This window comes from Osmia bicornis, chromosome 7 (genome assembly GCF_907164935.1).
Source record: "Osmia bicornis bicornis chromosome 7, iOsmBic2.1, whole genome shotgun sequence".
Taxonomy (NCBI): domain Eukaryota; kingdom Metazoa; phylum Arthropoda; class Insecta; order Hymenoptera; family Megachilidae; genus Osmia; species Osmia bicornis.
Window position 1 is genome coordinate 3,736,982 of NC_060222.1, and position 24,171 is coordinate 3,761,152.

Consider the following 24,171-nt stretch of genomic DNA (forward strand, 5'->3'; position numbering starts at 1 on the left):
TGCACTAATGTAATTTCCTTGTAAAGCGTTTCTATTTTCATTGTTCATGTATCAGATAACAATTATCTAACGTTTTTATTAATAAGTTTTAAAATATTTTTCGTATAACGTTGCACTGTGTACAAAAAGTCCCTAGGCCCTGAGAGTCTTCCGACGTTCCTGTGTTAACCGACCGTTCTTTTTATCCCACTATTCGTAGCTTGTTGCGCAGAAGACCAAATTTCGTCTTCTGCGCCGCGTCTCCCCACAATCGAGCACACTGTTTCCGTATATCCCGGTTATCCCCTCGCAGAACGGGTCGATCGTTAACGCGCAACGCTACGGCCATCGTGTAAAAAGTACCCACGACGCTTGGATAGTGCACGCCGAGGGCAGGACGTGTTTTCCACTTTCCTCTTGTGATATTTAAATTGTGCCAATAAAAGGTGAGTAACTTACGTGTAAATTTATAACCTGTGCCTGTAATTGTGAGTTTTTTTTTGGGTTTGAATAATTCATATACCGTCGAGAAAAGTTTATAGGAAATCAGGTCGGTTGGCTTCGATGATGAACACGGATTTTACATTGTAGAAATATAATCTTGTAAGAAAGTAGGAGACAATGATGTGTAGAATTTTGCGAAAAGTTTATATCTTTCGAGATTTCGATCAATTATTTTGTGCTTTCCAATGAAATCCCCATTTTCGCCATTTTGCCTGTGCCAAGCCTGCAAAGTCGGCCATTATGTACGCGTGCCAGGTTGCGGTCCAGGGCCGGTTAATAACATACGAGACACTATATTTTTTGTGTATCATAAGTTATTTTATTTTTATTTTACCAGTTTGTATTCCGGTTGTTGTTAGATTCCAAGATAGTTTAATTGTTGCGACAGTGTACATTTAACCAGTTTTATAGTGTTTCTGATAAAATCAAATAGATTCGTGTTTTCTTTAGTATAGTGTCTCGTTTTTCCTCTTTGTATTTTTGAAAGTCGTATCTTCATTATTTCGTCAAAAATGAAACGGATGTTACTTAATGTCCTCGTTACACATTGTTATAAATGCGTTTTATGTCGGTTTACATTAGAATTTTAAATTTTATCATTACCGATAAATTATCGACAGGCGTATATATTATCGAATTCTTTTATGGTTTTTGTTGATACGTTTGTACAGAAATAGTGTTATAAAAACTGTGCTATTGTTTTTTCATGTATCCTTCATTTGTGTCACATAAAAAGTGCGCGTAGCTTGTGTACAAAACCGACCTGGGATACAAAAATGTGTTTTGTCAGTTAGCGTCCTCTAGCCGCGATTTCCAATCACGACAAGAGATCGTAGCTTTTGAGAGTAGAGCGCATGCTCGTTAGTTTCCTTCGTTTTTTCTTCTCTCGTACCCTCTTCCGGGGAAGCCTGCGCTCTCTGACGGTCGATGTACAGGCAAGCTAGCAGCCGTTACGTTACGCCATTGTTGAAAAGGGCAGCGCTCGAGGCGCACGCCGAGCTTGGACGCTTACGCAGTTTTTCACTATTTACCCATCCCGTGCTGTGATATTAGATTGTTTTATATCCTTTATTAGGTGAGTGTAACAACGTGTAGACGATTATTTGAAAAGTTTCGAATTTTGTCGAAGCTCGCAAGAAAATTCCGGAAAATCTTAAGATGGGGTGACATGGCGCGGGCGGATCCTCTATGTATTTTTACGAGTACATCATCTTTACTGTATCAACGTCAGAGAGAAATTTCCCGGTGAAGTAAGTGTTTGCGATTTTCGTGTTCTTGTCCAGACGACGCTTTAGCGGGAAATTTCAGTGTTAACGTTTCAAATTTCGACTCATACTTTTGCTTGCGAGCTTTTCTTACATCGCCATTTTGTTCGGGCGCGACCTCGCGGACGGCCATATTGCGATCCACGTCTCCTCTCCTCTCATAGTTTCTGGGGGCGGTGCGAGGAAAGTGCATCGTTCTTTTTCGCCGGTCGATAGACGCGATTGGAAAAATTATCTGTCTCCAACTTGTTTTTATTTCGCACACGTTGCTCGGCGCCATCTGACGTAACATTCAATACGAGATAACAATATAAATAGATTACGCAATCGCGCGTAAGCAGTGGTGAATGCTCTTCGCTTTATTTCGCAGTAATCTTTACGCGTGCATACTTACATTGTCGTTATTCCCCCACTCGCGGTAGACGTGTACGCGTTGCGCATGTGAAGCGAGTAATCGATTTTCCGTTTTATATTGCGCGTCTATGATGTAAACTTTGCTGTATATTGTGTGTTACCCTTCTCTTTGCACCACGAGTCTCATTAACTTTTAACTTTTAAAAAGCAGTATTAACTTTCATGTCTGGTTCGTAATCTTTTTTCTTTAATATGTTAATTACAAACCGGTACAATTTTCCGATATTCTTAGTCAAATGACTACTAGAAATATCGTAAACGGGAATCTATTGACACATTTTGAAACGGCTAGTTGAACCGGTTTATGTTGAAAATGCAGAGAAGAAATCGCTACATCTTTTATCGACTAGTTTATTGAATCGTGATCCGTTATTGGTTCGAGCGATCGCTTCGGTTGCTATAGTTTTCTTGCTCAATTTCCCCATTTACCACGGGTACTGGAATATCCAGCAGACGCCCCTGAATTCCAGGGGCCTCAAAGCTAGTGCGCAAGCTGGTGCGCAGCTCGGGCGCAGTTGCGCATGCGTGATGCTTGCGCGTCCTCCTGCATCATCCCCACCAAATCCATCCATTACCGTTATGAGGACACGCACAAAGGAAAAGGCCAGAAGACTAATTCAACCGACGCGCTTGCATCGTACGGCCATTTTGGAAGCTTCGGTGCTTCCTGGCGAAGCTTTAACCCGCGTTACAGTATCGATCCGGAAACTACAAATAAATCTGTATAAATCGTTATTCGTCCGTTCCTCAAATCCCGCGGCTCGATGTTTGCGTTAATTGGACATAGGACATTTAGATAGCATTAGACACGATATCGAACGACGGATATCTGTCTAGTTCGCTGACTACCATTAGTTTTTCTTAATTCTCCAGAAACGAGGAAATCGACAGAAAATGGAAGATGACCAGCAGTTTTGTTTAAGGTGGAATAACCACCAGAGTACATTGATCCAAAACTTCGATACACTTCTAGAAAGCGGCACTCTGGTTGATTGCACGTTAGCTGCCGAAGGAAAATATTTAAAAGCGCATAAAGTGGTACTTTCGGCGTGCAGTCCCTATTTTGAGGTAAGTTGTTTCTTGACTTTTAAATAATGTTTTAATTGTATTTGCATTCATTATTAAGCGAAATACATCTTTTTTTCTGTCAATATCTGTTATAAGTTCGGTTTGGATAAAAAATTATTCAAAGGGTAATCGAGTATATGTTCAGATAAGCAAAAGAAAAGACGCGGTTAACGGGATCTTTATGTAAAAAATTTATCTATTTCCATTTGCATTCGATACGTACGATTAGAATTATTGTAAATTCCTGAAAAGTTTAAACGGCGATAAAAACGGAACCTGAAATTGAAACAAGATGGCTGCTCTTGCTGAATGTTGCTTGGACAGATGTCCAAGAGGCAGGGGGGACTGAAAGCCCAAACCCCCTCCTGGTTCCTCTTGGTAATCAATACAGAGAAAGCAAGATGGCTGATATCCAGGGCATTTGCCCTGGGATTTTATCCTGATATGGGTGGGGATGCACCAAGGGATAGCATCTTGTCAAATTGAATTTGAATCATGAAATTACATTTTATGCATTAATAATTGTTCGTTTTAATTGAAACTTGGTTCGACTGATTGCAAACCGAGTCAGTGTTGATGTAATATTTATTTTTTCGCCATTGATACTTTTTCGTTTTTACAATTTTATTTGTAATAATACAGTTCTGATTTAAATATTCGAAAGTTGACTACATATTAGATGCACATCGATCACCGAAGAAATTCCTCGATGTTGAATGTTTTTATTTTTATTATAGGGACTTCTGAGCGAACACTATGATAAGCATCCGGTGTTTATCCTTAAAGACGTTAAGTTTAAAGAATTGAAAGCAATGATGGACTATATGTACAGGGGAGAAGTGAATATCTCCCAAGACCAGCTCGCAGCGTTACTCAAAGCTGCTGAATCACTGCAAATCAAGGGGTTATCCGAAAGTAAAACGAGTGGCAGTAACAAAATGGATACGAGGCAACAGAAAGTCGTGCCACAAGTTACGGCGGCCCCGTGTGACATTCCACAGGGGGCTCCTGGTCTAACCATAGAAAAAAACAAAGTTCCTACTAGACAAAATTTGCCGCAGGGATCTGTTGGGGACCTACCGGAAGACTCTGCTAGTCCCCAAATACCACCCAAAGGTCTTTCTTCGAGGTAAGATGATTCGAGAAAAAAAAAATATACGCGAAAGACATGTATATGTTATATACCCTTCTAAGTCCACGTTTACGATGATTTTCTGGTTTACAGGGAAGGTTCGCAAAGTCCAACTTCGAGAAAAAGAAAAAGGTTTCGAAGAAGAAGCATCGGTGAAGATAATAATTCGATGGAAAACCACGAGGCCTCAAACTCGAACGATATGTCTCAACAAGTGGCTGTTCCAGCACTTGGTATCGCGCCTGTCGCGGAAGAAACGTCACACGTAGATCCTGCAGACTCGATTGGCAGGTCAGCCTTAATGACGCAGCTGACGAGACCTGCGGACGAAATGCTGCAAGTAAGGCTCAAGAAAAATTCGATATCGAATTTGTTGCGTTTAATTTATCCAGCAACAAACGTTTCTCCCTTGCCAACGTTTATAATGGAAGCTGTTTGCCTACGATGCTCTGTTTCTTTCGCTCGTTGGTAGAGTAAATACACACCGTACTTTATCCTGCTGTTTGATTTCATTTCAATTTAATCTTGTAGCGTGGAAACAGTGCGGCACACGATTGTTCATGTCTATCTACCTTTATTATCCTTGCCCGAATTATCAAACGGAATATGTAACGCGTTATTATCTTCGCAGCTACCACTAGAAAAACCGGAGCCAAATGATAGTCTCATCGAGCCAAAGTCGGAATATATGGACGATCCGGAAGAAGGCGTCGAAGATCTGACGCTCGACGATGACATGAACGATCTAAACGAAATGGAACCGGATAACAATAGAGCTGGCCCGTCCCACGATCCCTCGCAACACCCAGGTAAGTTGAATAAATCGTATTCCTTCATATATATATTTTTATTTATTTCTAGTATTTTTTGTAATGTAATGAAATACAGGGTATTTTAACGAATTTACGCGATGCGAGAGAAATTTTCAATTTGTACGCACATAATAATGAGAATTCAATTAAATTATTTACACGCGTTTAGACATTGTACCCGTGTATATATATTTATGAACGGTGAATTCCCTCGAACCTAGATCACAAATCATATATACCGTAATTGTATAGACGACGGCAGTAGCAAAACTTCGATCCAAAAACGAAACTTTGAATCGAAGCACAGCTTTCTACCGTATAAAATGTAACCAGATAAGCCAGGTGAATACGATATATCGTACCTTAGGTTTCGAATTTGATATGTTCTCACTGATTAGAGGAAAAAGGGACTCGGGTTGTTGATTGACGATTAATTGTAAAAATCTCGCGAACGTTTCGTTTTTAGTTTGTTAAATGTTAAAACGGGTCGTCCAATGATCGGCCGACACTAGCTTGGGTTTCCTCGTTCCAGGTGGGGGGGCGGTTGCGCGGTCTCGGTCGAGAGGGAATTTGGGTGGTGGTGGCGGTGCCCTCTGGGCGTCCCATTTCCTCGAATGTAAAAAAGGGCCGAACATGAGACGGCCACGCCCGGACGTTGACGTAGGCGCGTTGCTTAAATCGCTGGCAAACAAACAGGGCAGAAAGTATAGTTTAGACTCGGTTAAAATGTCCCTGGAAGCAATATTACAGCAGGGGGTTAGCACCACTCAGGCATCAGAGATGTATGGGATTAATCGATCAACCCTGCAGTTCTATTTGAAAAAGTTGAACGTCGTCAGAAGGAGATGGAGACAACAACCTAGTAACCTGATGCAGCCTAGACAGCCTTAAAAACATTACATGCTTTTCCAATTAATCGTTTGTGTAACAATGTTCTTGAATATCGAGATTCGAAAATAAGCGACGATGTATAATTCCATTTGATCGATATATCTGTATATACGATTTAAATCGGTTCCATTCTGTTCTGCTCTGTTCCGTTCCGTTTCGTTGTACACGTACCTAGAGCCATGCGGTTTTTGTACTTATTTCACGGGCATATATATTTCCTTTCGATGTAACTTGTGATAATTGTTTTTCCGTTTTTCACGAATACATATTTGTGCGTGTTTTGTGTCAATTCTTGGAGAACTTACAAAGAGTTTGGCACGAAGCATTTTGTATACATATCATACTTAGGTTTCTTTCCTTTTTCTTTTTCTTTTGGAGGAATCGATGCTTGAATTCCACTTGAAAAAAGATGCAAATGTATCGATACGTTACGGTTACCACTATCGCTACTGGGAAGAAAGTTAACCGGGGTCTTTTCGTAGGTTCATTTCTTTCTTGTAACGTCCGTCCGTCTAATTACGTATCTTGAATTTTTACCGCATTCCGAAGCTACGTTCGAACATATCTATCATCCTTAATGTGTACACGTTTTACGGGATGGAAATTTTCCTGATCGTTCTCTTTTTTTGCTGTATCATTCAAGAATCGAGCCTCATTGTGGACAAGGTACCGATAATGTCTAACCAGTGTATCGATTAATCGTTAATCGTTTAAACACAGTTCGTAGTTGTACTGCTACTTCTGTTAAAAAATAAGTCGTTAAACGTTTTCCGTTGAACTCGCTGCGAGTTGTCTACCTACGATGAATGGGTGTACAAAATGTCAGACTTCGAATTAGCTTGGAAACTATCAGTATTAATTCTTCGTTCTAAGTGTTATCGTAGGTTTATAATTAGGCAAAGAACTCGAGATATATTAACGTGTTCGTATGTGTGTATGTATTAAAGGGCGACGAAGAAATAGCAAATAAGGGGGAGGGGGAATGATTAAAAGGATGCGTTTACTTTATTATAATACACGATACTGCCGGCTTATATTCGTTCTGTAAGAGAATGTGTACGATTTCGGATCATCCAGGATACCCTGTATTTCACTAGTTTTCGGACTGCTTCAGAATCCGATGACATTTTTGTTCGTATTTCAAACGAAGATACAAATTGCGAACAATAAAGTATTATAATATATTACCCTTCGTTCCTAAAAAAAAAGAAAAATTATTAGTCGTGTTCATTAGATACAAAAATGCGATCGTAATTCCAGCCACGTTTTCATTTTTATCTCTTTCTCCTTCGCTATTTATCTTTCATTTTACTTTCTTCTATATTTCAAAACAGTAATTTAGCTTTCGTAGGGCAACGTGTTTTTATCAGTCTGGTTTTATTTGTCCCAATTTAGCAGGAATAGGCGCGTGGCACGTTACAGGAGATCGAAGTAACGCGGGGGGAGTTGTGGGCTCGGTGGCAGGAGCTCCTGGAACGACAGACGAAGTCTTTCTCGCAGCCCAAGAGGCCGCCCAGGCCCACCGCGACTCTCAAGGTAGGCTCATCCACATCATTTCTCATCAGCTCCTATCCGCCGTAACAATAGGCACCACTTGCAACTCGAGGAACCTTGTTTCTTGCATTTAAACCCAGTAAAATTGCAAAATAATAGAAAGAAAACGATGGGTATGAGAACGAGAGCATATCAATTTTAAGGATAATTATGAAAGCAAATGAGCAATTAACTCCAAGGCAAATGATTAAAATTCGTTCAATTTAAATAAAAGAGAAAATAAATTACGATTATGTTTATTCTATAGATTTATAAATAAATAAATGAAATAAAAGGTGCCTATTGCGCAGGCGTGACAGGGCTTGTATTTTCATTTACTGCCGAATAACGTGGTTCAACCTAGACGCCGGTACGTTCAAGAGTAGCACGGTCTCTGAAAGAGCTTTTCACTTTTCTTAAACAGGGCATGTAATTTTTCGTTCATTTTCAATTTCCTAATATTTTTCTCTATCTTTTTATTTTTTTCTCTTTTCTTTTTTCCTTTTTTTTTATTCTTCAATCACAATATCACGAGACGAGGTTGACGCGCCAAGACCTGCCGCGCGGTTATTTCTTAGTTTACACTTAGTTCTCTCGAGATAACGTGTATTGTGCGAACACGTTTTATTCAATTATTTTTTCGTTTACTTTTGTTCTTTTTTTTTCTGTGGCTTGTCTTTATCGTTGGCCTCGCAACGCGATATTACGACCTCTCTCTCCTTTTGCAAGGAAAAAGGCTGTGCGGAGCACAGTAACTTCGCCGTGACCACCGACCAAAGGAAACACGACACTCTTTCGTATTTTATGGTTAACGAAAGAAAAGTAGAGCTTATTATGCATATATAATTATAATACACAGCAGTATAATATCTCCCCTTTTGATATCTCGCGGTTTTATTTCTCAGCTCTAATCGTTTATTACGTGTACTTTATTAGGAGAAACGTTTGATAATGAGGCAGATAGAGATAGGGCGTGAAAGAGAGGGAGAGAGAGAGAGAACGAGAGAGGGAGAGAGTGAAAGTTAGACCGTCACGATTAATAGATTTCGCGAGTTTTCGTGATTACAATCTACCGAGTAAACGAGAACCGATGCTTCCAAGCATGATAATTAACGCTTTCGAGATTTCCCATAGAGAATACCGCGGTGCTCGCTTTTAAATTACTTCGACATCGATGAATCCTCTCGAGAAAATGAATTCGCGTAATTACGTTCCGGGCCGCGCGCAACAACGTGCAATTATCGACTAGCAGACGTATTCATTTGCATATGTAGGTCTCTCCAAAGTATCTTCTTACCGAGCGTGCATATTAAAAGTAGGATATTTTATCAACACCGCGAATGTTCGTATAATAAAATGAAATAGACGAAAACCAACGTTCAATATCAGGTACTAGGAGACGTGTCCCTTGTGCGGATCCACCACAAAGGCTTTCAATGAACATGAAGCAGCATCGTCTTGAAAAAATTCAAAGTTCAGGGGCGAAAAGATTCCCTCAGAGATCGTGCCGAGTCTGTAGAGTACACGGAAGACGTAAGGATACGTGTTACATGTGTGAATTTTGTAGAGTACCGCTTTGCAGAAGCAAATGTTTCGATCGATATCACACGGAAGAGTATTACTAATTATTGAAATAAATTCACAGCTACGTTCGCGCGTCTTGCTCTTATTTAAATATAATTATCTACGCGTATTCAGAATATTGCAGGGATCGACGCGAAGAAACTATTACAGATACGCGTAGATCATCAAAGTAGGTTACTTTCGTCGGTTATCAAAGGTCTACGCTCGCGATTAATTAGTTTCGATTCCAGTACGCGAATGATTCGTGATGCGTGTGTACGGTTCGTTCTCAAGAAGACTGGTCATCCTTGAGCTGGATACCGCGTGAAAATAAAACTTGTCGCAAGGATTCGCGCATCAACTATGATTAACTCTGTTGCTGCACTCGAAGCTCGAGCGAATTGCATCTCGAAAGTCGTCGGGAAATATTGTAATGATTTCGTTAGCATATTCGGCAATAGGGTTCGAGGAAGGGGAAAAAAGCGGTGCGGTGCAGCTGCAGCTGTCGCGTTTCTCGAATCGATGCATCTGCCCGTAGAAATTGTGCAGCTGTCGTTGGCAGATGCGACGCGAAAAGAGGCTTGCTGAATTTCCGCGAAATATTCACCTTCCAACAGAGAATAGAAGAGAAATTATTTCGGGTTTAAACGAAGAGATACTTTAGGAGAGACCTGAGACTAGGAGAGAGAATTTTCACGCGTTCAGAATAGATTTTCTTTTTTTTTTTTTCAATCGAAGGACGACTAGTTAGGCTGTCACGATCGCTTAAAAAGGTGATCCAACGCGGGACCACAAGGTAATTTCGGAGAGAGAGGAGCGATCTCTCTGTCAATGCTGGTCCTTAAGAAATTGTCGGCATTCGTTCTTGTTGCAATTAAAATTGCCGCGATGTTAATTTAGGTAAAATACAGGAATGATTATCGAGCGATACTACAAAGGCACACGAGCTGTGTTCGAATGAAATAGCACGATTAAACGAAAGAGAAAAATAAGATTTTTCTTGACGAGTGCTCGCATTGATGGGGAAGGTCGTTGTTTTCATCGTCAGAGACTTGTTACCTTGAATCGATTGTGTTCTCGCGCGGGCTGATTAGATTCTTAGCCGTACAAATACATAAATACACACACGAAGCCTTCGAATAAAACGTAAATCGTACACATTTGTCCATTGATCTACGACACGTTCCGTGCCGCGTGGGTTGTATCGTTTTTTTGTTCGCGCGTTCTCCGTGATTTCTATGCTGAAAAAAAAACACACACAAAACGTTCACTTGGAGTTTCTGGGTCGCGGCTGACCCACGCGGCGTATCAAAGGATTTACCTTTAAAAAACAGATGTTTCGTTCCTTAAAACGCACTCGATGCGTGTTACAACGCGACGTGGTGTATAGACGATCATCAGAATCGTAATTTATCTCTCGCAGATGCATTGAAGAGAAGTTTGCTGCGACACGAAATCAAAAAGAAAGAGGGGAAAGTATCTAAAGTAAGACGTCGTTGCGAGAGATGTTACCAAGAGAATGTGAAAAAGTTTGGTAGTCAGGTCGCGAGAAACTGTACCGTCAAAGTAGCTACGTTTTGCGAGAATTGTTACGGCAAACCTCATCTCTGCTTGTCATGTTTCTATGCGGAACATTTTGATATGCCATGATCTGTTTTCGATTAATAAAATCCATTCAATTCAATCGATTTTGTCTCGTATTTCATGTGTGTCCGATCACAAATCTTTCATTTTTTCGGCCGATATATTAGACACTGTGTGTATGTGTGTATGAGTGGAAATGGATAATCGTATCGTGTTAATTAACCGCGGCACGGAACGTGTTTTTTCGAAAAATTCGTTCGATTTAATTAATTCAGAACACCAGCCACCCTTTTAGCTTGATTTGATTTGATTGAAATTTTTTATTTGAACGCTCTCTTTTATAACGCGCACACTTTCTCTCGCTCGAACAATCGAATCGAGCCACGATTTAAACTTTCGTCGTCAAGATTTTCGACGATTTTTAACGACGCGTGTATCAGGTAGAAAGGAAAAGAAACGAAAATTAGAGCCGGCGTTGCACCACGTTGTTTGCAGTACGTAGAGAATTTTTGTAAATGTCGTTGTGGAAACAAAGATGTTCCGGTGAAAAGGGTAAAGATGGGCTTTGCGTTCGAAGGACTCGATTCACCGTACAATTGAAATATTTCTCTTGAAACATTTAACGTTCGAATATAAATCAGGGTATCTTTAATCGGTGAATCGTGTTCATCTTTGCCATCTAACCGGAATGTGCAACCCTCGTATCCTAAAGGAAAAGAGAAAGAAAAACAAACCACCCATTCGTAGTTGTTTACGTGTTTTTTTTGTTGGTAGAAGATTTGAAAAACATACCATGCACATGGTAGTAATAAATAAGTAAAAGAGAGAAAAAAAAAGAAAGGTTTAAGACAATTGGACGAAAGAAGGGACGTAGATGATTAGCGTGTAGTCGCGTGACCCTCGCGCCTGACAAAAATCTATACGAGCCAATATTAATTAATTTATTCAATTTTAAAATATCTTATTGGCTTTGCTTATGCTTATCCTGTTATCTGAAAACGAACCAAAAAATAGAAAGAAAAAAAGGAAAGAGGAATGTTTCTCTGTACTTGGAAAAAAAAAATTTCTAATCAAACTAACGAGCAACAACGAGGGTCTCGCGTTTACAATAATTTTCATTGAAATAAAATGTACACGCGCGGGTTGTGCCTTTCTCTCGTATACGCGTGTCAGCGCGTTGGGTTTTCGCGGCTTCCTGTCCATTTAACGAACAGAAAAGAAGCTGCAACTGATAACAAAAAAAGCACGTGGTCGTTTGGTAGACGTGACACGCGTGACACGCATCTGCACGCGCTCGCACGAAACTGACAAATCTTTTTTTTTTTCCTCTGATACGTGTTGTGTCATATACGCCGACGTGGCTTTCCTTTACATACCATATACTCGCTTTTCTCGTGTGCACGCGCGTCTCACGCGTGTCGAGGAGAACCTTTTCCACGCGTACCAACAGACAGTATATATATACATATACCTAATATAATAAGTATACGTATACATGTACGATGTGTGATATATTCAACGTATTCAACTATATATATATATATAAATATATATATAATTTTTTTTTCTTTTTTTTTCTTTATCCATCCGTGTATGCGTACATACTCGATAGTTTTTCAATCCATTGCGTTGGGCCATTTTTTGCGTAATTCGTCTTGCATGCCACGCTTCCTTCGGTAGTTTAATTACGACTCTTTAACTTTGCGGAGGTGAGCGAGCGCGATGCGTTCTCGTTCCGCGTACAATCCTGCGTTCATATATATATATATATATTTTTTCAAATATGCCTTGCAGATCAGTCTCGTGTTTTTGACAGAGGGGGTTATTTTTGTTGATGTTACATTGGTGGTGGTGATCGATCTGCGAACACACACAGACGTATATATATATATATTCTACTTTCCTCTCTACGATACGAGGCGTGTACGCGCTTGCACACGTTCCAATACATTTTTTTTAACTAACCCATGTGTACATAACTCGCTTCTTTGTTCGTAACGCATATAAACATCAGATATTTGATTAACCCGATTTACAATGCTGTTTTTATTTTTTTTTATTTTTACATGTGTATGCGTGATTTGTTACACGTACACGTGTTACGCGTGTTGGATATTGTACGATACGTAATGTGCATATCGTACAGTCGTTAATGATACATGCATAATATCGTGGTACTCGTGTTACGTATACATAAATAGCATACATATGTATATATACATATACTATACACTCTTTTCTATTCGATTTGTATTATTATCATATATTTACTATTGCGTATGGAAACGTACACTTGTATCTACTGTTAAATACTGTCCATGGTATTGTACCTTTTTTCGCATTCGAATTTCGTTGTCGTGTACTATGCCATGCCAATTTTACGCTGTACGTTCAAATTTTTTTTTTTCTCTGACGTTGTGTTTCCCAAGTGTCTAGGCTATCATTTTGGAAGACGTTTAAACTTTTGTGCAAATTGTCAGAAGATCCGAGGGGAGAGAGACAGGCCGGATCCGAAGGGCTGTTTCAGTCACGATCGAGCTATTTCTCGATCGAGACGCGATTTAGTCTCGCGTTAATCTCTCTTTTCTGCTTCCGTTGTGGAAGAGTGAGAGAGAGAGAACAGTGTGCCTATTTGCACACTGATCAAATATTTTCTTTCGTACTTTGCCGAGCTTCTTTGCCGCATAAGTACCGAATATTTTTCTATTTCTCGCGTTTGAAACTACGGCCGGTTGCATTGCTCGAACGAATCTACATTTTGTACGATTCTCGGCAGTGCTTCCTTGCCGTATCGCGAGTGTTCCTAACAAGAAGACGAAACTCTGGAAGAAGAAACGAAGACAAGGTAATCGAGAAGCTGGAGTAACGATCTGGTTATGGTAATGTGGTAAGAATAGAATGATAATGAGTATCGAGTAGGTAATATGGAAAAAGGTACGGTTCATCTTTTTTCGATGCACATTGTGTGGTCAAATAACGTATGTTTTCATACGTACATTTTTTATATGTAATTAATTTGTTCTGTGGTTTTAATATTGCAAAGGAAGACGTTCATCTTTCGAATAACAGGTATCGATCTGATTTTTGGTAAGATGATTGGATCGTTCCTTACTCGAAAGTACGTGTACTTCTTTTTGCAATTTATCTTCTATTTTTTAAATAATATGGAATATTCAACTTTGCAACAATGTTATGATGCGACGTTTGAACGTTCGTGTTCTTCGTACACGTCGTTCAGAGTTTTTCTATAAATCTTTGCCTACTGTTTTCAAATGATTTGATATTTTGATTGTTCCTTTACATTTATAATGTACAATAGGCATGTTCTCAACAATGGAAGAAAGAAGAAATACCTGGCGAAGAGATTTACACGTAAGAAAATAGAAAGACATGTTTCATCGTTTCTTTTTAATTCCGAAAATTTTTTATTTTGAAGAATTTTTGGAGATAGAAACAAGATGAAACTTCAGATTTTAATGTTTGTTCTTATGGATGATAAGCCACGTATGTTAATCGATAAGTATCTCGATATTTTGTCAGGATTGCAGCTAACATCATCGAGATTGATGTTGTTCGCGCTGGTATTCAATGCTGATTAAATATCGATGACACTTTTCCTATTGAATACAGCTTATAACCATAAGTTCTTATGGTAGGTCTTTACACGCGGTTGACTTTTCCATGAAAAGTCTCAGTTTTAATTATAAAAGTGCAACAGCAGAAGAGAAGTGTGAAAGTATTCTGCGTGGGATAAAATTTATACTCAAATGGTATTGTATTGGTAACGTTTTTTATATTGGTACTCGAACGATTTTGTTTAACCATATTTTATATTTTCTCTTGAAAGTTTCGAGCTGTTTTATGGTTACATGTTTTTTGTACTGTTCAAATCTTACAGCGTATGTATTTTATTTCTTTACAGCTTATATGGTACTTAAAAGGTATAACTCTGTTTAACGATATCATTCAACATTGTCCTCTTTCGCCATTGAAATCACATTTTTAATCATGTTTCTATATTATTTCCAGTGTTAACAACATAGCTCCAGTTCGGGTTTTCTCAACATTTCATCAATTTTCTCAGAGTTCTAAGAAAGAAACACCTGTGATACCAATTTGCGTAAGACTGTTCAGTTCACGAATTAAAATTCCCGGTGATCAACGAGAATTCGAGTGGACGAACAGCTTCTGACGTGTATCAGTTTCATCGGATCAGTTTTCTTCTAGATATCTAAAGAATTTCGATGAAATTTTTTTGAAAACTGAACGCAACTAAAGAATCTGTAAGCATGTGTGTAAGCTTGAAGAATGTCAATATTAGGTATCTAACAAATGTCTAATTTTGTTTCAGCATATTTATACAAATGATCATTTTATCGTAGCACATATTTTTAGAATGTTCTTTACAAGGCGTTATTTATATATCATTATTCATTCATATTCCTTTGCCGTTAATTGTTCGGCGCTTTTATAGCGCGATTTCATCCCATTTGCATTTTATGTACCATTGTATTTTCTTGTGAAATTTATCACTATTTTATGATGGTGGAAATTGTGAATTCGGTTTTCAAAGTTTTCTTTTTTTTGAAAACCAACTATTGGGAAGAAGATGAATCTCAAGTTATTGGTAACTTGAGTGTAGTGATAAAAGTGCCACCAGCAGTGTTCATGGTTAAGTGTTCAGTGAAAAATATGGTAAAAGTTAAGTATTTAACCCTACGCGTTGTATCGGCGCGTGGGGTGACTTCAATTTTTATATTTAATATATTAATTCTTGTAAAAATGATTGTTAGCTGATAATTCAATTCTTATTTTATTCTTTATTATGGTATCTGTAACTCTTTGACGCTATTTACGTTATAAACAATCATTTTTACAAAAGACTTCCTATTTTATATGGTAAATTTGTAAATTTATATATCAGTGATGATATTCTATGGTATTTCAATTTAAATCTAGCCTTTAAAACGATATAAACTACACGTCCATAATACTTTTTTATTTTCTTTCTGAAGTTCTGACAAAGGCGTTAAAACGTTTTATAATCCATCCATTTTTTTTTCTCAAATTCCATCTATTCATACTGCACATTTCACGAATACTATGTGCAAAAGAAGAATAGTTCAGGTTTTTTTTTTCTTTTCTACTATTTCAGGATAATACGTACGGTTGGTGTTCGAAAGTGTGAATGCGTTTTCTGTGTAAAAGATTGAAGAAATTGCTAATTTTCGGATAAAATATTAAACAAATATCACGAAATCGATGTTCGTTCAGTCCGAACCTTTCAAACTCTATGGCGCCAGAGTATGAAAGAAATCGATTGAACTTCCATCGATCGTGACATATAAAACCATCGAATGGATGCGGTTTTTTAAAACATTATCCACGAAAATCAAATTCAAAGGATACGTAGTGCTTTTCGATAAATTAGACTCTAATTAAAACGTCAATTTAATGCAAATCTGCTATGTATCTAATAAAAAAAAGTATGAATCTTTAATCAGACCTGATTTCTCGCTGCGGGTATCGCAGAGGCATCGTCTTTTTAAAGATCGACTCCGACTATTCGTGGAAAATGCGAAACAAAATTGCATTCCATTCGATAAACAATTCTCCAGTAGCTTCGGTAAACCAGTGTCGATAAAGATAATGATTGCGTGGTGTTGTGTTAATGCAGAGTGTTTGGCCGACGGTATCGTTCAACAAGATAACCCAATTTCAAAGCAGAATAATACACGACGTTAAAGTTGCAGTTAGGTCTTGATTAGAAAACGAAGAATAAATTGAACGACGATAAACAGAGTTGCAATGTGTAATCGTGTCGATACTCCACTAATTTTTGCTGCGCAGCGATTATTATCTGGAGTTTCAATACGTTACACGAAGTTGGACATACTGTGACGACGATGAACAGAGACGACCCATAATTTTGATAGAAAATTTAGGGAAGAGAAAAGAAAAGGAGAGAAAGTGCAGTGTGTTACGAATGTTGTTAGATTGTGGTGAGAGAACGATACGTATGTTGCTTCGATGCACCGTCGACACGAATCGCATCCCTTAAGCAGAGACGAGTGTACGGAAAGTACACGCAGAGTAGAGAAGCTGTAATTAGCCGTAGTTATTAACTGGCGGCGTTTTATCTGGCTGGACGTCGTCATCGAAGGAGGGTCGTGTACGCTCCGGAAGAGAGGACTGGGTCATCGTACAGCAGAGCTCGTTCGCGAGGAAAGTTTTCCAGTTACAACAGAGTGGTTATCCGTCGCTGTTTTTCCTGGATTTATTCTCGACTGAGAGAGACCAAGTAACAGGAGAATCCGTTTCGTAACACATTCATTCTTCTCGTGGTTTCTGTATTTCTCTTTTTGTAAGCCTACTACAGATCCAACGAGGAAAAGAAAAACTAGCGTTACGATGCCAAGTATGTCATTAATTTTCATAGTTCTCTCGGATCCTTTATTTTTCTTCGGTCTGTAGCATCTTGTTCGATTAATATTTTTATTTGTTCATTTCTAAACTGGCAGGATCGGTGGGAACCAGAGATATATTCCAGAGAAAGTCTGGAGACGGAGAAAGTTGTTAAAAAAGCGACGATAATGTTCCAACTAGAGTTCAGTTTCTTTTAGTCGTTCATTTTGTCGGGATTAAATTGTTCACAGTTTGATTGTATCGTAGTAAATTAGTTCCATTGTTAGATATTTGTTAAACGAGAAAACAGACAACTTGGCTCGAGATGAAAATAAATGGTTGCGAATTTTAATCGACGCATGTTTAGCAATCTATAGCAACATCTTGAATATTAATTAGGCAGAAATTAGTTTAGTCGAAACTTTCGAATATTTATAACTCGTAGAACCAATCGGAATCTGTCGATAAATTGTTTTTATTTTAATTTCGTGCACGAGCGTCTAAATTCAAAATTGTACGCGGATAAATAACTTTCGGGAAATTAGTTGGTTTTTTATAAAACAATCGAAGGTTGCAATAATTGTACGGTTTTAAATAATAGACAAAAAAGTATTGTTAAAATAAACGATCCTGTTTATTCGACGAAGATGAATCAAGTACACCTGATTAGTTATTTTATTTCGCTTATCTCTAATTTCATAAATCCAAGTTCGAACTTGAAATAGAATTGACGAGACTTCCAAAACGCGTTATAAAAATTGAAATTGCTAAATTGTTCCCGTTTAAATGAATAATTACAATAAAAGTCCTAAAATTGAAATTAGTTCGATGCATGTGAAACAAAGACGAGGCGTTTGACAGGGTGTTTCAATTTCACGATAGAAAGAGTAGGTTCTAACAGATTCGCATCTAGTTCGCATCTCTCGATTGTGTTTCCAGTTGTTATCCAGTGGGAGTGGAGCCTAAGAAGATATGCAATAAACTTCTTTCTATTGAAAAATGAATTTTATTACTTCTAACTTTCATAATCCCCTTCCATTTCCTAGCTTTTCCAGTCACAAGATTTTTCTTGTAGCGATCGAGATCGTATCAAATAAAATAAAATAAATCGCGCACGAATGTGTGGGAATAAAAATTCAATTTCTATATCCTTAATCGCGTAAAACGATACAGGGTAAGTTGCGTTAAAAATTAACACGTTTCTGTTGCAATTTATTAGTCGATCTCGCGGAAAGTGATAAAAATTTAATCATCAATTTTTTTTTATTTTTTTTTTTTTTCAAATTAGGTGGCTTTTAAGTAAATGGATGAGACGTGTCCCTGGGAGCAAGAGATAAGTGTATGTGTGTGTGTGTCAGTTATTTTGCGGTTCGAGGATAGATATATAAATTTTGCTAATTAGTTACGGAAGCCGCAGAATCTACAATGTTACCACGAAATCTCAGAAAATCGTCTTTACCCGTTAGTCGAAGACTGCACAAGGTGGGTTCTTTCTCGAGTTTTACGTGTGCAAATGTTAGAAATAGATAGGTACGCGAAATTAGTTTCTCTTCGGATTAGAGAATAGAAAGTACAATTTTCCTTCGCAAATCTTATACAATGTGCGTGCAATTAGTTTCTCTTAGTAGGCGCGTAAATCATTTTTTTCAAAAGACCACTAGGAATTGTTTGCGTATTAACTTCTTCATACATGTTTCATTCGTGTAAATACAATATCATTTTGGACAGAATATATACGTCATATCAATCGATAATAGAGAAGCGTGTCGAATTCTAATTATGATAATGGTGATGATAGTGATGGTATGATAATGATGTGTACTGCATGCCGGCTCACATGGTTTGCCTCGAATTTTTAAGCTTTCATAATCATTAATGTAATGCGGAGTGTACATCGATCAAATCGTAAAACAGTTCGGGGTATTCTGACGAAAACCACGGTCTCTCGAGTACCGTCGAAAAATCAAACTGTGCTGATACTCGTTTCACGTGGGGGCGTGTGTTGGGTGAAATTATACAAGGAGGCATATTTTACGTTGGGTTGAAGTAACGAACTTTCACGGGTGTAAAAAATGGAAACACTAATAAAAAGCAATTCATTTTGGAGGCAGCATGTAAATAACAAAGGCTCAAAATAAAGAAGACTGCGCTGAAACGTTGTTCGATTAGAATTTTCTCAAATGTAATTTATAAATTTGTTTAAAAATCAAAATTCTAAGATCACAAATTACTCGACGTTGATCAATTCTCTTTCTTTCGACTTTATTCGCGATTGCTAAGAATTTATTGTAAAGAATTGCTCGCGATACCTACGTAAAAATAAATCTCAAATTATAAAAAAATTCATCAATTTTATTTTTCATTTCGTACGATACCCGCAGTCTTCTTTTTAGAGCGAGCTTAAGCCTTGATCGTATTATATATCGTCCACATGCTTGGCTCGAGCTTTCCTTTTGCCATCGTTATCGAAATACCTTTGTCTGTCTTATATTCATAACGGGGGTAAGGTCATATACATTTTTGTCGAGGGAGGGTGGGGGTTGAAATTAAATTCGACGGGTGGGTGTTTCAGGAAAAGGATAAAAAGGAGGGTTTATTAATCGCGGTTTTTGACTGTTCGAAGGAGAAAGGAAAACCCATATGTAAAAAGCCTCCGTGTATGCTTACAGCGAGCCCTATGATGGAGGGTGTCTCTGCCGGCGAGCTGAGATTTCGGTGTGTCATGTGTGGACGTGGATATAGGTCACGATCCTCTCTGACGCGACACTCCAGGTACGAGTGCGGAGGACTCGGGTCCAGGTACACTTTCACGTGCACCCTCTGCGGAAAGTACTTCTGTCGACCGGATCACCTAAAGCAGCACATCCTGAATATTCACGGTGGATCGGTCGCTAAATAGCTTTCGATTCATTTCCTTTTCGTGTTTTCCGCGTTTCAATCGTTTCGTCGTCTCGTTCGACGAACCTTTTGTTAATCAACAACTTTACCATATCGATCGGGATTTCTACGTTTAATTTATTAAACGCGAGTTTACGCGTTTCATTGATAGATTCGTCCACTATCGCAGCGTTTGATTTCTTTTTTTCTGTACCGTCAAGTTTATCGAAACCTAGCGTTTTGTTATTATGATATGCTAACGATCTGCGTTTCTATTCGCGATTAACAAGGTGGATCGAAGGAATTGTTATCCAAAGGAATACCAAAGGGAACTTTTGTGATAAAAACTAGAGTCGAGCGTACAATAACGTCAATTGTTACTAGCGGCATAATGTTTATTTTTTATCGTGTACTATTTATTGCGGGATACATTTTTCTTTTAAATTATGCGAACTGTAAAGATGCGAATAACGACAGCAGTTACTACCAAAAATCGTTGCAATACAATCGTTAATTATATGTAGACGTAAAAGGGGTGGGTGGTGTTATTAATTTCGCTTTATACCATTTTTCTGATGTAACGAGGAAAATGAATTCTTCGAGCACTAATTATTATCGAATATCAACGTATTTAATTTATTCGTTTAAATTGCATTTAGGAATTCGAAGAAGGTAAATTATATAACGAAATCTTGTATGCTACGCGTTTTTTCAATGCATACACTAAACTGCCAAATGATTTGATCGATGAATGCCAAATGAATAATATTCCTATTTTTCTAGCCTAATGAGATAATATATATATATATATTTGTAAGCTGTTCTATGCGATTACACGGAGAGTGCATGTAAGTACGAGCGTTGTAAGCAGTTGATTTGTCTCGCAAGCTGCGTCGAGAAGGAGAAAATTAAAGAAAATATTTTCAAATGAAAAGAGTTTCGCGTTTCCTCTACGCATACTGCGAGACAATACCCTTGTATATACGAGTGCTGTTGTACTTCAATGAATCGAGACAAGAAATTCAAGTCTTTCTAAAATAAATGTTACCAAATACGTCGCGTCATGGTGTGTGTAAAGAATTCGGTAAACATTCGGGGTATCGATTTATGCAACTATGAAAGATAAATCAAGATATATCGTTATCGTTCAGCAATAAACGTTGTAACTTGTTGCTCGACCGATTTTACAAATTTTTACGGATTGTAAATAAAGGAAGATTTTTCGCAAATACGCGTGTCGCGTTTGCTTTCTCTTCGACTATCCATCAACGTTTCTGTCCGTAGATCACGAAGGGAAGAAGAGGATACACGAAGAACGCGACAAGCAGAATCAATAATGGTTCGATTGAAGTAAAAAAAAAAATCAAATCTCCGTCGAGTCTTGACAGCAAATAGATAATCCCGAGAGCTTTTCAATAACTGATACACATTTTTGTTTGTTGCAGAATTATCGTGCATGTTTGCCAAGAAAAGAAAGCAATTAAATGTAGCACGCGTTCGTTGGTCTTCGACAGATAATTTCGTTGACACGAGAACGAAGATATCTGGTAAACGAAGAAGTTAATAATTTTTATCGAAGAGAATTTTCAATTTATCATCTTAACTCTAAAGGATACGTCGACCAGTGTATCCATTGATTTGTCGCTGAGCCAAAACTCGCAACGCGATAAAAGATGTCTCGACAAGAAAATCATAATTAAAACCTTGTATACACCGAACGGTTGCTTTTGTGTTCCAGCTTCGCCTCGGGACTACAGGGTCGGTGAATATCGATGCAACTTCTGCGACTGTCCTTATTCGTCCCAGAGCCATTTGAAGAGGCATCTGACCAGAGGCTGCTTCATGGATCCGTCTTTCCCGATCGAGCAAAGGCACACGTTGAATCGAATGGAATCAAGGAACCACGTTTGCCCAAAGTGCTCGCAAGGTTACAAGAACAAACGAACTTTAGACACTCATTTGAGGACTGCCTGCGGTCGAGAGCCAAAGTTTCGTTGTCCTTACTGCGGTCTCAGGAGCAAACACCCGCCAAACATTTACACGCATATCAGACGAAGGCACAAAGGCGAGGACTTGTTTCTGATCGTTGATCAGGATCAACACTGACACCCTGTTTCTTTCTTTGCCATGAAATTTTTCTCCTGGCAATCATATTTTTAACATACTGCTTTTATTTGCAAATACTTAAATAGTATTTAAAGATTCCCCTTTTACGTTTTTTGTAATAATTAAATTGAACTACTAATTCAAATTATTGAAATAAAATATTTGCGATTGAACATCTCCGACGATCATAATCTTATATTCATTTTTTATACGAAATAAACGAAATTTACGTTCAATTGTCACAATTTTTATTTCTTCCTTATGTTTGTTTATGCAGGATGCGCCGAAGACAGTGTACAACATCGTGAATAGTAACGTGTACGGTTCTCAATACTGTTTTTGGGTCTTCTTGTATCTTTCTATCATCATTCTTACTTTATTTCGATCGCTTAAGAATTAAAAAAAAATAAAAGATGGTTCCCCCAACGCGTGCTCGTTTCGGAAGGTAGTTTCCGTGTACGTTGAACAAAGGTTTATTTTCGTTATAAGAAAGAAAGTCTCTACGTCCGTAAATTGTAAGATTGTTGAAAGAGAATTGAATTCTCGCAGCGACAGAACTTTAACGATTGTCTTTTTCATTTTGTTTCAGATCTCAGTTCAAGTAGCGAGGAATCCAACCCGCGAGTAAGGAGAACGTATAAATACAGGTTAAGAGAGAGCACATCTAACAAAAAATTCGATGTTCATACGAAACCTTACCCTTGCGACGGTTGCAATAAATCTTTCGCACGCTTTCGCACTCTGAAGTCTCACAGAGAAAACGATTGCGGTAAAACGTTTGTGTGTACAACCTGCGAGAAGAAATTCCCTTATATGGCGAGCTATTATCGGCATATGAAGCGCTGCAAAGCGTGTCCACGCTCTAGTTCTTGAGATTAAACCAGGAAATGTAATTTTATGTTCATTTAAAAAGATGAAACTAGTTGAAGGTATCTGTATTATGTTAAGTCTCAGGCAACGAATCTCATAATCGATTTGTTGTATTTTTTACAACTATTTAACTCTTTAAATTTGTACATTTTCTAATTACGTTAATTGGTTTAACGATAATCAGTTTTCATTTGAATCTTTGTCTCTCGCAATAGTATTCTATGAAATCGAAACGTAATAAATGAAAATGATGTTTGTGTTAGAAATAATGAATTATTGAAACAGCTCTTTCGCTTTAAAGTTTGATTTTTTACCATTACTTTGTTTTTGTTACTACACCTTTTGTATATTTAAAGCATAAGGAAACTTTATTGTACTCGCTACGTGTGTACGTCTAAGAATAAAATAAAGAAAGCAAGCGTGAACTGAAATTAATCCGTTCTTACGATCCCTATCACCAAGTTAGAACATAATTATCCCTTGTCGCCGGTGTCCTGGATCGTTCGACGTCGATGTTTTCGTTCGCAGAAGATGACCGTATTGGAATTACTTCGCGAAACGATGATTCTCCCTCCCTTGGAATCATCCCCCGATTACTTTTAGAAAAGCATCTCCGCTTGTCGACAGGTACCAACACAATACATTATTTTCTTTGCGCACTGTTCGGTATGAGCAAGAGTCACGGAAACCGCGAACTCGCGGTCCACTCTGTTGGACAAAGCACGAGAGGGGATGCAACTGACAAACGATTACTAACTAATGTTTCAGAGTTGTTCACGGACACGATACGAGGAGAGGACTGTAAAAGAAAGTATAACTGCAAGTACTGTGGCAAGGATTTCACCTTTTCCGGTCATTTGAGAAGCCACCAGAAGAGCTTTTGCTATTGGAATCCTAGATCCACGTGTCATCAGTCGCAAAAGAACCGACCGTTCTCTTGCGGTCAGTGCGGTGCTTGTTACTCCAAACAGTCTCACCTGATTTTCCATATTAGACACGAGTGCGGGAGAACGCAGAAATGCCCGGTCTGCGGTAAAACCTTTCTCCATAGCAGCAGCCTGCGGAAGCATCGTCAGAGGCCTCCTTGTAATTTTCAAATTTGCTAGGATCAATCGTTGTCCCATTGTACGAAACGCGAAGACGTCTGCTATCCCATCGTAAATTCTTC

The 24,171-nt window shown here is 38.3% G+C and overlaps 1 protein-coding gene across 50 annotated transcripts in view; it reads left to right on the forward strand.

The window, feature by feature from the left end:
- Positions 1-1,399: 1,399 nt before the first annotated feature.
- The window catches only part of LOC114873055 (longitudinals lacking protein-like), a 113,881-nt gene continuing 91,109 nt past the window's right edge, over positions 1,400-24,171 (forward strand). For 12 of the 50 annotated variants that reach the window (XM_046286447.1, XM_046286444.1, XM_046286448.1 and 9 more), the window contains exons 1-6: positions 1,405-1,733; positions 3,036-3,230; positions 3,968-4,359; positions 4,456-4,702; positions 4,994-5,171; positions 7,461-7,601. In XM_046286447.1, coding sequence (XP_046142403.1) covers positions 3,057-3,230; positions 3,968-4,359; positions 4,456-4,702; positions 4,994-5,171; positions 7,461-7,601 — 1,132 coding nt within the window. In that variant the 5' untranslated portion in view covers positions 1,405-1,733; positions 3,036-3,056. Of the gene's footprint in view, positions 1,734-3,035; positions 3,231-3,967; positions 4,360-4,455; positions 4,703-4,993; positions 5,172-5,706; positions 7,250-7,460; positions 7,602-10,584; positions 18,155-19,819; positions 21,257-21,765; positions 22,370-22,722; positions 23,435-24,171 lie in introns of those variants that run through there. The other 38 variants (XM_046286453.1, XM_046286462.1, XM_029181147.2 and 35 more) reach the window with 13 other exon arrangements.